Consider the following 14,486-nt stretch of genomic DNA (forward strand, 5'->3'; position numbering starts at 1 on the left):
CCATTGTACTGTTCCCCAATTCCAGACCCGGCAGCAGTTCACGTGGATGCTTTTCTGCTGGATTGGTCCCATCTCGATCTTTATGCATTCCCGCCGTTCAAGATCATCAACAGAGTTATCCAGAAGTTCGTCTCCCACGAAGGGACACGACTGACGTTGGTTGCTCCCCTTTGGCCTGCAAGAGAATGGTTCACAGAGGTACTGCAATGGCTGGTCGACGTTCCCAGGACTCTCCCTCTAAGAGTGGACCTTCTACGTCAACCTCACGTAAAGAAGGTACACCCAAGCCTCCACGCTCTTCGTCTGACTGCCTTCAGACTATCGAAAGACTCTCTAGAGCTAGAGGCTTTTCGAAGGAGGCAGCCAGAGCGATTGCCAGAGCTAGGAGGATTTCCACTCGTAGAGTCTATCAATCCAAGTGGGAAGTCTTCCGAAGCTGGTGCAGAGCCAATGCAGTTTCCTCTACCAATACCTCTGTAACCCAAGTTGCTGACTTCCTGTTACATCTTAGGAATGTTAGATCTCTTTCGGCTCCTACGATCAAAGGGTACAGAAGTATGTTGGCATCAGTTTTCCGCCACAGAGGCTTGGATCTTTCTTCCAACAAGGATCTACAGGACATCCTTAAGTCTTTCGAGACCTCTAAAGAACGTCGCTTGTCCACTCCAGGCTGGAATCTAGACGTAGTCTTAAGGTTCCTGATGTCTCCTAGATTTGAACCTCTCCAGTCAGCCTCTTTCAAAGACCTTACTCTCAAAACTCTTTTCCTCGTCTGCCTTGCAACAGCCAAAAGAGTTAGTGAGGTTCACGCCTTCAGCAGGAACATAGGATTCACATCCGAAACAGCAACATGTTCCTTACAGCTCGGTTTTTTGGCAAAAAATGAACTTCCTTCACGTCCTTGGCCTAGATCGTTCGAAATTCCTAGCCTCTCCAACATGGTGGGTAACGAGCTAGAGAGAGTTCTTTGCCCTGTCAGAGCTCTAAAGTATTATCTTAAAAGGTCAAAACCTATACGAGGACAATCAGAAGCCTTATGGTGTGCCATCAAGAAACCTTCGATGCCTATGTCCAAAAACGCAGTTTCGTATTACATAAGGCTTCTGATTAGAGAAGCTCATTCTCACATGAAGGATGAAGACCTTGCTTTGCTGAAGGTAAGGACCCACGAAGTGAGAGCTGTAGCTACTTCGATGGCCTTCAAACAGAACCGTTCTCTGCAGAGTATTATGGATGCAACCTATTGGAGGAGCAAGTCAGTGTTTGCATCATTTTATCTCAAAGATGTCCAGTCTCTTTACGAGAACTGCTACACCCTGGGACCATTCGTAGCAGCGAGTGCAGTACTGTAGTAGGTGAGGGCTCAGCCACTACATTCCCTTAATCCCATAACCTTTATTAACCTTTCTCTTGAATGCTTTTATTGTTGTTTTTGGGTTGTTACGGTAGGCTAAGAAGCCTTCCGCATCCTAGTTGATTTGGCGGGTGGTCAATTCGTTCTTGAGAAGCGCCTAGGTTAGAGGTTGTGTAGAGGTCCTTTAGTATGGGTTGCAGCCCTTGATACTTCAGCACCTTAGAGTTGTTCAGCCTCCTAAGAGGAACGCTGCGCTCAGTAAGGAAGACGAACTTATTAAAGGCAGAGTAATGGTTCAAGTCGACTTCCTTACCAGGTACTTATAATTTCATTGTTATTTTGAATAACTGATAATATGAAATACGGGATACTTAGCTTCTTGATATACATGTACACTGGTTTTCACCCACCTCCCTGGGTGTGAATCAGCTACATGATTATCGGGTAAGATTAATATTGAAAAATGTTATTTTCATTAGTAAAATAAATTTTTGAATATACTTACCCGATAATCATGATTTAATTGACCCACCCTTCCTCCCCATAGAGAACCAGTGGACCGAGGAAAAATTGAGGTGGTGTCAACAAGAAGTACTGCAGTACCTGGCCACAGGTGGCGCTGGTGAGTACACCCCCCTCTTGTATAGCGATCGCTGGCGTATCCCTTCCGTAGAATTCTGTCGGGCAACGGAGTTGACAGCTACATGATTATCGGGTAAGTATATTCAAAAATTTATTTTACTAATGAAAATAACATTTTTCAATATCAGTTGACTTTGGAAATTCTTCAAACCCTTTGTTTTGAATCCCATAACATAAGTAATCAACTGCTAATAGTCTAGACGATTAATTTTGTTTGAGGTTCCTTTTTTACTCTTGTCATTCTATATTTGACATAAGTTACTTTTGATCTTCTCCGATGACACGAGAAACTTCAGAGAACCGTTCATGAAATTCTTGACAGGTGGTGATCCTGTCCAGACTTTGATTTCCCATTTTCTGTATTAGCACTGGTATCCTTTGCAATCTCTAATCAAAGATGTTTTTACTGTCTTATGACTTTCTTGGCTGATCTCTTGCCTCCACATCAAATATACTAGCTTCTCCCTCTGACATTTTTGAAACGGTTCTAGTTTGATACTCATTTAAGCAAGATATGCTTATTAATATCATCCCAAACAAGTGGCTATTTCTCTGTTTATGTTTAGAGGAAATAAGTGTTTATAGATATTTTGAATTATTTTTAATACAATACTTATTAGAGAAATACCTACTTTTCACGTTTTAAGGCTGGGTTACACTGAAATTTGTCTGAAACCTACTTTTATGAGTGAAGTTGGTCTAATTAAACAGGGTTGTGTCTTAGGGTAAGCTATAGCAGCCCAAAGATAGGTGTTGCACCTGGTATAGTCCTTAGGTAAGGTTGTACCCTTGTACCCGTTTCCTTTTTAAAATGTGGTTTTTGAATATTTAACTTAGCCGGTGAATATATAGCTGCAACTCTGTTGCTCGACAGACAAAAGACTGTACAAAAAAACTCGCTAGCGATCGCTATACAGGTTGCGGGTATGCTCATCAGCGCCAACTGTCGGCCAGATACCAAACTCTATGTAAACAAAGACTCAATTTTCTCTCTGTCGACGTGTCGACAAGACGTACTTTACTCGCTGTTGAAACCTGGAGTTTTTCCCATCATCTTTGGTGAAGTACTATATTCTGGTTTGAGCTTTCGCAGTGCAGGTGTTTTATCTTCATCTTAAATCAACTCTTTTTGGATAGATTTAATTTTTGGTGACAAAGAGAGTATGGACTTTCTTTGACTTTTAAATGGCCGACCCTTCCCTTAGACGGAAGTGTGTTTAGGCTTTTAGTAATTATCTTATCACATTATAAATTAATTATAGATTTTCCTCTTCGATTAACTTTCCATTTATAATAAACATAAAAAATAAATTTTAATGTTTTGTTTATATGCGACCTTTCCTGAGAGTAGGCGGTCCTAACTTGGAAACCGAAGTTAATCAACGTTGAGCCCTTTAAATCGTAAATAGCCTTTAAAGAGATAAGGATTTAAAACTTTTTAAATAAAATATTTTATGAAAGAATTTCTTTGAATAGTCTTCGTACTGTTTTCAAAGATGAACTAACGTTTAGTTTATTTATGCTACGCAATTTGCGCTCTATCGTTACGATAGAGAGAGAGAGTATCACGGTTTCACTTTGCAGAAAGAGTAAATCGAATCTGACGTTTTGTTCATTCTTTCAAAGCTTAAATGTTTTAAATTCTATTTTAAAGGAACTTTTTAATTGAAAAACCTTTCAGTTTTTTCCTTTGGTCAAATAACATGTTTTTTTGACAAAACGTAATTGGGCTCTTCTTAGGTGCGAAATCAAGAGAGAAAGAGAGAGAGATATAGAGACGGAGGGAGAGAGAGGAGAGAAAACGTTCCGTTCAAGCGGGTAACGTTGTTCTCGAGTTACTCTCGTCCCTAGTCTCTGTACGGGGAGAAAGGATAAAACTTTTTTAGTTTTATTCTCGTCCCCAGGCAATGTACGGTGAGAGATTGAAAACATAGTTTTGAATGAACTAGTGTTTATTCTCTTCCCCAACCACTGATTTTTTTTTTTATCTTAAAAGATGTTTACTGTTTTTTTGCTGGTATTAATATGCTTGCATTATACGCCTGATTTCGCATTTACTACCTTTTGATGAGGGTAGAATTGCGTGCTTCAGGTAAAAATCAGTAAAAGGTTCGATTTCAGTGTAATAAGTGCAAAACAGAAAATCGTAGTGATAAAGTGATATTGCGCAAAGTGTTACAGTGTTGCGTCCGAGGGTTCGTCTGTTCGTGCCTGTCGTTCACCTAGTCCGGGACCTCTTGCAAGCTCCCAAGTCCAGGGGAGAAGTAATGTCATACGACTTATGGGTTCGAGAGGCCTTGATCAACGAACAGACGTTTCCCTCTATGGTATCGGGTGTATCTTACCAAGATCTCCCCTACCATAAGGCGAGAGAGACGTTTTTCTCCTCGTCATCCGAAGGCTTTTCGCATAAGAAACCTGTAACAAGGTTTCGAGACCCTTAAGCGAAAGTCAGTCCTTTCAGGACAGGTCCAGCGTCCTGGTTACAGCCATTAGGACAGCTCTGACCCTTTGCAGTCATCGGAAAACTGCTCGCCGCCTAACAAAAACGTAACACAGACTCCGAGAGTCTTTTTTGTTGGCAAAGTGTTGCGGTCACAGACGTTACCCTCGTCTCTTACCGCAACCATTTCCGTGGATCCTTAATGGGTTGTACGGCAAGACATGCAGAATATGCTTGCCTCCCTTATGGAAGACTATTCTGCCGATTAGTCGGTTGAGTCTAGCCGTTTATCTCATCGATATCCTGGCTTTCAGTCAACCTAACGTTCCTTTGTGCATCCTGTTGACGTTGGCGTAGCTAAGTCACGTCAGTCAGGTTGTTTAGACCACACTCGATGCGGTCTTGTGTGGATTTTCAGCCACTTTTGGACGTTAGGCCACTTGCTGATGCTCCTGTTGACGTTCAGGACGTTCGCTAACAATCGGAGTTGACTTTTTTTGACGCTGTGCGTCAACCTCCGCATTCTAAAGTTGTTTTGACAGCTCAGTCTAGACAGTCAAAGCAGTCTCGAGTGGACGCTGTGCGTCCTCACGCACCTGTTGTTGTTGACAGTTCACAGACTGTCAAGCAGTTACATGACGTTGCGTCCTGGTACGCTACTTGCACCAGTGTGTGTAGACTCTGCTTGTAAAGCATTGCCACCACGGTAGGTCTCTCCCTTGCTTGAGACTCAGCTTTTATCGGACAAGGTTCCTTTAGATGAGGAAGTTGCTGTTCCCCCTCCTACTGATATTCCCTTGAGGACTCTGTCAGACGGAGAGGAGCCTAAAGCTGCTTAGCCCTCTATGGACTTTAATTAAATCATGCTAATTTTTAAGGATCTTTGTCCGGATCTTTTTGTAACTGCTGCTCCTCGTTCGCCTAAACGTCAGAGCTTACACTAGGCCTAGCTACTTCGAAGCCGTTGTTTATAAGCTAGTGCTCTCTCGCTCTCCTAGAGAGCTTTACGTCTGCTAGGCGACTGGTTTATCACCAGGAGGAGTTTGGGGGATACAGCCTTTGCTTTCCCTTTTTTTAAACTGGTTTATAGAGCGAGAGTCTGATACGACACGAGAGAAGTTCTCGGCTTGGGAGTTCCTGCCTCTGCCCAGATAGACTTCTCAAATCTCGTAGACTCTCCCTGGCGCCTGGCCAGGAGACGCTCCCAGTTTTTTACAGGTCAACTTCACAGCTGTTTTCGAGCCTTTGAAGTTTTGCTGTACAATTATGTCATGCATAAACAAGGCTTTCAGGGATGGAAAGCGGTACCGCCTCAGTCGCTAACCCCGTCTGTTGCCGCACCTGCTCCCGTAGACCCTAAAGGGCTTTGCTGCAAGACATGCAGTCCAAGCTTGCGTCCTTGATAGAGGACTTTAATGCGGAGAAGGTTGCTGCTGAACCTTCTGGCCAACAATTTTCCAACCGGTCGGTTGTGCGTCCTGTTGACGCTGAGGTAACCTTCTCGCGTCTACCAGTTGAGGTGGTTCCTCCACCGATGCGACCCAGTGTGGGTTGCCAGCCGCACGTTGACGTTAAGCGACGCTCGGAGGTGGTTGTTGACGTTCAGGACGTTCAACAACCATCAGAGGTGACTTGTTTTGACGCGGTGCGTCAACCTCAGCAACCCGGTAGTGTGTTGACTGCACAACCCAGACGGTCTAGACAGTCTCGGGTGGACGCTGTGCTTCCTCGCGCACCCATGGTTGTTGACAGTTCACAGACTGTGCAGCAATTCCATGACGTTGCGTCCGGCTCCGTCACGCATGCACCAGTGCGACCGGACTCAGCGAGCCAGACGTTACCCACTCCGTTGCCGTTTCCTCATCAGTTTTCGGATGAGGAACTATCTGATGAGGACGTTGCTGAACAACAAGACGATCAGCCCCCAGAATAGATCAAGCCCTGCTATCCATCCAGAAGATGCTGAAGAAGGAACGCTGCTCAGTCAGGCTGTGGATGAGTCTGGTGGGGACGCTGTCATCCCTGGAACAGTTTGTATCACTAGGAAGACTACACCTCCGTCCTCTTCAATACCATCTGGCTTTTCACTGGAAAAAGGACAAGACGCTAGAAGCGGTCTCGATCCCGATTTCCGGAAAGATAAAGTCTTGTCTGACTTGGTGGAAGGACAATATCAACCTAAGAGAGGGTCTTCCCCTGGCTGTTCAGACTCCCCACCACGTTCTCTTCTCGGACGCATCGGACTTGGGCTGGGGCGCGTCACTGGACGGTCGGGAATGCTCAGGTCTGTGGAACTCGAGTCAGAGGAGCATGCATATCAACTGCAAGGAGCTGTTGGCAGTTCATCTGGCCTTGAAAAGCTTCGAGTATCTCCTTCGAGGCAAAGTGGTGGAAGTAAACTCGGACAACACCACGGCCTTGGCGTACATCTCCAAACAAGGAGGTACCCACTCACTGACGTTGTACGAGATCGCAAGGGACCTGCTCATCTGGTCAAAAGGTCAAGACATCTCCCTAGTAACGAGGTTCATCCAAGGCGACTTGAACGTCATAGCAGATTGTCTCAGTCGGAAAGGGCAAGTAATTCCAACCGAATGGACCCTCCACAAGGATGTGTGCAAGAGACTTTGGGCCACTTGGGGTAAACCATCCATAGATCTCTTTGCAACCTCGCTGACCAAGAGGCTTCCAATCTATTGCTCTCCAGTCCCGGACCCAGCAGCAATACATATAGATGCTTTCCTCCTAGATTGGTCACATCTGGATCTCTACGCATTCCCACCGTTCAAGATTGTCAACAAGGTACTGCAGAAGTTCGCCTCTCACGAAGGGACAAGGTTGACGTTAGTTGCTTCCCTCTGGCCCGCGAGAGAATGGTTCACCGAGATACTTCGATGGTTAGTAGACGTTCCCAGAAGTCTTCCTCTAAGGGTAGACCTTCTACGTCAGCCACACGTAAAGAAGGTACTCCAAAGCCTCCACGCTCTTCGTCTGACTGCCTTCAGACTATCGAAAGACTCTCGAGAGCTAGAGGCTTTTCGAAGGAGGCAGCCAGTGCGATTGCTAGAGCAAGGAGAGCGTCTTCCATTAGAGTCTACCAATCGAAGTGGGAAGTCTTCCGAGACTGGTGCAAGTCAGTTTCTGTATCCTCGACCAGTACCTCTGTAGCTCAAATAGCTGATTTTCTCTTATACCTGAGGAAAGGACGATCCCTTTCAGCTCCCACTATCAAGGGCTACAGAAGCATGTTGGCATCGGTCTTCCGGCATAGAGGCTTAGATCTTTCCAACATAAAGATCTGCAAGACCTCCTTAAGTCTTTTGAGACCACCAAGGAGCGTCGTTTGGCTACCCCTGGATGGAATTTAGACGTGGTACTAAGATTCCTCTTGTCAGACAGGTTGGAGCCGCTACAATCAGCCTCCCTGAAAGATCTCACTCTTAAGACTTTTCCTGGTATGCTTAGCCTCGGCTAAAAGAGTCAGTGAGATTCATGCCTTCAGCAAGAACATCGGATTTTCGTCGGAAAAAGCCACTTGTTCGCTGCAACTTGGTTTTCTAGCCAAAAATGAGCTGCCTTCTCGGCCTTGGCCTAAATCTTTCGATATTCCCAGCTTATCGGAGATCGTAGGCAATGAACTAGAAAGAGTCTTATGCCCTGTTAGAGCTCTTAAGTTCTATTTAAAGCGTACTAAACCTTTACGAGGCCAATCTGAAGCTTTATGGTGTTCAGTTGAGAAACCATCCTTGCCTATGTCAAAGAATGCTTGGTCAGACTTTATCAGATTGTTAATACGAGAAGCTCATTCACATCTGAGTGAGGAAGACCGAACTTTGCTTAAGGTGAAGACGCACGAAGTTAGAGCTGTAACAACTTCCGTGGCCTTTAAGCAAAATATATCTCTGCAAAGTATAATGGACGCAACCTATTGGAGAAGCAAGTCAGTGTTCGCGTCATTTTACTTGAAAGATGTCCAGTCTCTTTACGAGAACTGCTACACACTGGGACCATTCGTAGCAGCGAGTGCAGTAGTGGGTGAGGGCTCAACCACTACAATTCCCTAATTCCATATCCTTTTAATCTGTCTCTTGAAATGTTGTTTTTTATGGGTTGTCCGGAAGGCTAAGAAGCCTTTCGCATCCTGTTTGATTTGGCGGGTGGTCAAAGTCATTTCTTGAGAGCGCCCAGATTAGGGGTTTGAAGAGGTCCTGTTGTATGGGTTGCAGCCCTTGATACTTCAGCTCCTAGGGGTCTGTCAGCATCCTAAGAGGATCGCGAGGCTCCGTAAGGAAGACGTACTTATAAGGCAGAGTAATCGTCTAAGTCGAATTCCTTACCAGGTACCTATTTATTTTGTTTTTGTTATTTTGATAACTTCTAAAATGAAATAAAAACTCTTAGCTCATAAGATGTAAACATATTTAACTGGTCTCTACCCACCACCCTGGGTGTGAATCAGCTATATATTCACCGGCTAAGTTAAATATTTAAAAATGATATTTTAATTATAAAATAAATTTTTGAATATACTTACCCGGTGAATATAAATTAAACGGCCCTCCCTTCCTCCCCAATAGAGACGCAGTGGGATGAGGAGAAAATTGAGTCTTTCTTTACATAGAGTTTGGTATCTGGCCGACAGTTGGCGCTGATGAGCACACCCGCAACCTGTATAGCGATCGCTAGCGAGTTTTTTTGTACAGTTTTTTGTCTGTCGAGCAACAGAGTTGCAGCTATATATTCACCGGGTAAGTATATTCAAAAATTTATTTTATAATTAAAATATCATTTTTCAGTCATAACTTTTAGAATTTCAAAATACTTTAATTAGAAAAAGCCGTAGTTCTACATAAATATGAACCCTTCTACTCTTTACCACGGGTGTATATTGTTCCAGCATAGCTGGAATTTTTGCCCAAGGTATAACAACCCGCCACTAATTAGGGTTGGGTAATTTCCACTCATTCACCATGATTGCCCAGGTTGTCAACCCTTGCTTATCGTACCGAGACTTTGCTTAGTGTCAGGACACCCCTCTCGTGTTCACACGAGGCAGTTGTGTTTTTAGACTATCACCCACCGAAGGGCGAGTCTCCATAGTAAAGACTGAAAGGGTTTGTATTAATGTAGGCACAAATAACAAATTTGTAAATAATTTATTTTTCCTAACCATACAAACCTGACCCCTTATACTTATACTTGGCCTGCTATCACCTGTCCCCCTAGAAATTCTTGTCTGCAATCAGGAGTGAAGTAGCCCATTGGATGAGTGTGAGAGCTGGTCTATCCCCCCGCTAACTAGCGGTGGGTTTGTTTACCCCTCCTAAAAGTTTATGGATAGTTTCCAGCTATGCCAGAACAATATATCCTTAGTAAAGAGATCAGGTTTTTACAGTTTGGAAAAATATAATTACTTCCAAATTTCTCTCAAGGAGAGGGTTACTGCAGTCATGTAATTTTTTTTTTCCAGTAAAATAATAGGTTTTCAGATGTAAACAATTTTTTAACTTTTTCATTTACAGGCCTTGATGAAAATTATCAAACACTGCCATGAAGAAGGGGCTGGTAATACTGAGGTTGCACAGGGTGTCCTGTTAGGTCTTGTTGTTGAAGACCGTTTAGAAATCACCAATTGTTTCCCCTTCCCTCGACATGCAGATGATGTGGATGAAGGTAAGATATTCATGAGTATTTTCTTTTTCAATATTAATCTTACCCGATGATCATGTAGCTGCAACTCTGTTGCTCGACAGAAAAAACCTACGGTCGGGATACACCAGCGATCGCTATACAGGTGGGGGTGTACAACAACAGCGCCATCTGTCGAGTAGGTACTCAGGTACTTCTTGTCAACAAGAACCAATTTTTCCTCTGTCGTGCCAATGGCAGGACCTACTAAATACGCCGTCCCTACTGGATTTGTTTTCACAACGATTTGGTGAAGTACACTATTCCAGTTTTGAGCTTTCGCTATGCAGGGGTTTTATCTTCATTTCAAAACTTGAATTCGTTTTCGATAGGTTTAATTATGGTGACGAAGAGAGTATAGACTCTCTTTCACTTTTAAATGGCCGACCCTTCCCTTAGACGGAAGTGTGTTTAGGTTTTTGGTAATTTTGCTTAACAAGTTATAGATCTATTTATTTTATATCTCTCCGCCTTGATAGGCCTCTTCGATTAACTTTCCATTTATTATAAACTTATAAAAAAGTAATTTTTATGTTTGTTTATATGCGACCTTTCCTAATAGTAGGCGGTCCTTACTTGGAACCGAAGTTAATTAACATTGAGCCCGTCATATCGTATTTAACCTTTTAAGAATTTAATACTTTTTAATTTTAATGTTTTATGAAAGAATTTCTTTGATAGTCTCGTACTGTTTTCAAAGATGAACTAACGTTTAGTTTTTTAGTCTCCGCAGTTGTTGATGTTCAGAACGTTCAACATGCGCTCTATCGTTACGATAGAGAGAGAGTGTTTCACGGTTTCACGTTGCAGTAAGAGTAAACCGATTCTAGCGTTTCGTTCATTCTTTCTTAGCTTAAATGGTTTAAATTCTAAATAAAGGAACTTTTTATTTGGGAAACCTTTCAGTTCCTTTTAGCAAATAACATGTTTTAACGATATATAATTGGGCTCTTCTCTCAGGCGCTAAGTCAAGAGAGAAGAGAGAGAGAGATAGAGACGGAGGGAGAGAGAGGAGAATAAACGTTTCGTTCAAGCGGGTAACGTTGTTCTCGTTTTTTACTCTTCTCCCTAGTCGCTGTAGAGGAAGAAGGTAAAATGTTTCTAGAGTTTATTCTTGTTCCCAGGCTTTAGGCGGTGAGAGATTGTAAACGTAGTTTATTTGATCTAGTGTTTAGTCTCTTTTCCAGCCACTGAATTAGTTTTTTACTCTTCTCCCTAGTCGCTGTAGGGGAAGAAGGTAAAACGTTTCTAGAGTTTTATTCTTGTTCCCAGGCTTTATGCGGTGAGAGATTGTAAACGTAGTTTATTTGATCTAGTGTTTACTGTAGTCTCTTTTCCAGCCACTGAATTCTTTATCTTTATTTATGTTTTTCTGTTGCATTGTAAAACTGTTTTCGCAATTACTACCTTTTAATGAAGGATAGGATTGCGTGTTTCAGGTAGAAATCAGTTAAAGTTCCGATTTCAGTGAAATAAGTGCAAACAGAAAATCAAAAGTGATAAAGTGATATGCGCAAAGTGTTACAGTGTTGCGTCCGAGGGTTCGTCTTTTCGTGCCAGTTGTTCACCTAGTCCGATACCTCTTACAAGCTCCCAAGCCCAGGGGAGAAGTAATGTCGAAGGACTTATGGGTTCCACAGGCCTTGATCGACGAACAGACGTTTTTTCCCTCCGTGGTTTCGGGCGTATCTACACACGTTGCCGACGTGAGATCGCCCCACCCACACAAAGACGAGAGAGCCCATTTATTCCTCGTCTGCGGAAGAGGTTTCTCGTAGAAACCATGGACCAAATCTTGCAGCTTTTAAGTGCAAGTCGGTCCCTTCCGCGCAAGTCCAACGGCCTAGGTGTAGCCACTGGGTCAGTTCGGACTCGCTGCAGTCATCCGACGACTGCACACCTCCCAAGAGAGGCAAGGTGGTACCGCAACAGGCAGTAACACCGTCTGTTGCCGCACCAGCTGTTTTAGACCCTCAGTCACAACGGACAGTAGCTCCGTTTGTTGCCGTTTTTTTTGTAGACCCTAAGTGGTCTTTACTGCAGTCTATGCAGACTCAGTTAGCTGCGGTTATGCAGGAGTTTCGTGCGGAGAAGGTTTACACTGCTCGTTAGCCTACAACCTACCACGGTTGTGCGCCCAGCTCACCCTGAGGCTGCCTGCTCCCACACTCCGGCTGCGGAGAGCTCCACCTCCGATGCGCAATCGACCCTGCCAGACGCATGTTAACGTTAGCCGACATGCGGCTCCCTCCGTTAACATGCGTGAGCTACCGCATCAGCAGTGGGAAGGTGGAGTCAAGCTGCCGTGTTTTGACGCGATGCGTTAGTTTCCGCAACCCACGGCAGTCCCCACCACGCACCACCACTCCGCTTTGGTTGTTGCCTGCTCCCACACTCCGACTGCGGAGAAGGTTGACGATGCACCCGTTTGCCTACAACCTGCCACGGTTGTGCGCCCAGCATGGCTGCCTGCTCCCACACTTTTGTTGTGAGAGCTCCTCCACCCATGCGCAGTCTACCCTGCCAGACGCATGCTTACTCCCACAGACACACGGAGCACTCCGTTGCCGTGCGTGAGCTACCACAAGCTGCCGTGTTTTGACACGGTGTGTCAGCCTCCTCAACACACTGTGGTTACCGCCACTCGCCCGCAGCAGACTAGTCAGTCAGGAGTTGAGGCTTCCCCACACAGCTTTGGTTGTTGCCAGCTCACAGACTGTCAAGCAGTTACATGACGTTGCCTTCTGGTCTGCTACTAATGCACCAGTGCTGTATGTCCTCACGCACCTGTTGTGGTTGACAGTTCAGTTTTTGACAGTTCACAGACTGTCAAGCAGTTACATAACGTTGCCTTCTGGTCTGCTGCTTAGGCACCAGTGAGACCCTCACTGAGATAACCTAGCTTTTCTCGGACATGGTTCCTGTAGATGAGAAAGTGCTGTTCTCCCTCCTTCTGATATTCCTTTGAGGACTCTGTCATTTGGAGAGGAGCCTTAAGCTGCTTAGCCTCCTATGGACTTTAATTAAAGCATAACAAGGCTTCCAGGGATGGTAAATGGTTCCGCTTCGGTCGCTAACCCCGTCTGTTGCCACACCTGCTCCCATAGACCCTATTGGGCTTTGTTGCAAGACATGCAGTCCAAGCTTGTGTCCTTGATAGAGGATTTTTTACGGAGAAGAACCTCCTAGCCAACAACCTTCCTACCGGTTGGTTGTACGCCCTGTTGACGCTGAGGTATCCTACTCACGTCCGCCAGTTGAGGTGGTTCCTCCACCGGTGCGACCCAGTGTGGGTTGCCAGTCGCACGTTGACGTTAAGCGACTCTCGGAGGTGGTTGTGGACGTTCAGTGTGTCACTAGGAAGACTTTCAACAACCAGCAGAGGTGACTTGTTGTGACGCAGTGCGGCAACCTCAGCAACCCGGTAGGGGGTTGACTGCACAACCCAGACAGTCTAGACAGTTTCGGGTTGACACTGTTCTTCCTCGCGTCCCCATGGTTGACAGTTCACAGACTGTGCAGCAGTACCATGATCTTGTGTCCGGCTCCGTCACGCATCCACCAGGGCGACCGGATTCAGCGAGTCAGACGTTGCCCACTCCGTTGCCGTTTCCTCATCAGTTTCGGATGAGGAACCCTCTGATGAGGACATTGCTGAACAAGACGATCAACCCCCAGCCCTGTTATCCATCCAGAAGATGCTGAAGAAGGAACACTGCCCTGTCAGGCTGTGGATGAGTCTGGTTAGGACACTGTCATCCGTGGTTCAATTTGTGTCACTTGGAAGACTACACCTCCGTCCTCTTCTGTATCATCTAGCTTTTCACTGGAAAAGGACAAGACGCTAGAAGCGGTCTCGATCCCGGTTTCCGGAAAGATAAAGTCTGGTCTGACTTGGTGAAAGGACTTTATCAACCTTTGAAAGGGTCTTCCCCTGACTGTTCAGACTCCCAACCACGTTCTCTTCTCGGACGCATCGGACGTAGGCTGGGGTGCGACATTAGGCGGTAGGGAATGCTCGGGATTATGGAACTCGAGTCAAAGACAATGCATTTCTACTGCAAGAAGCTACTGGCAGTACGTCTGACCTGGGAAAGCTTCAGGTCTCTCCTTCAAGGCAAAGTGGTGGAGGTGAACACGGACAACACCCTGCTTTGACGTACATCTCCAAGCAAGGAGGGACCTACTCTGTGATATGTACGAGTTCGCAAGAGACCTCCTCTCCTGTTCAACAGGTCTAGACTTTTCACTAGTAACGAGGTTCATCCAAGGCAACTTGAGTGTCATAGCAGATTGTCTCAGTAGGAAGTGACTAATAATTCCAACATATTGGACCCTCCACAAGGATGTATGCAAGAG

General features: G+C 45.0%; 1 protein-coding gene across 1 annotated transcript in view; it reads left to right on the top strand.

The window, feature by feature from the left end:
- eIF3h (eukaryotic translation initiation factor 3 subunit h) overlaps positions 1–14,486 on the top strand; it is an 81,805-nt gene that overhangs the window by 14,407 nt on the left and 52,912 nt on the right. Inside the window, exon 2 of the mRNA XM_068381752.1 lies at positions 9,962–10,112. Within this exon, the coding sequence (XP_068237853.1) occupies positions 9,962–10,112 (151 nt within the window). The remainder of the gene's footprint in view (positions 1–9,961; positions 10,113–14,486) is intronic.

The sequence above is a fragment of the Palaemon carinicauda genome, chromosome 10, assembly GCF_036898095.1.
Source record: "Palaemon carinicauda isolate YSFRI2023 chromosome 10, ASM3689809v2, whole genome shotgun sequence".
Classification (NCBI taxonomy): domain Eukaryota; kingdom Metazoa; phylum Arthropoda; class Malacostraca; order Decapoda; family Palaemonidae; genus Palaemon; species Palaemon carinicauda.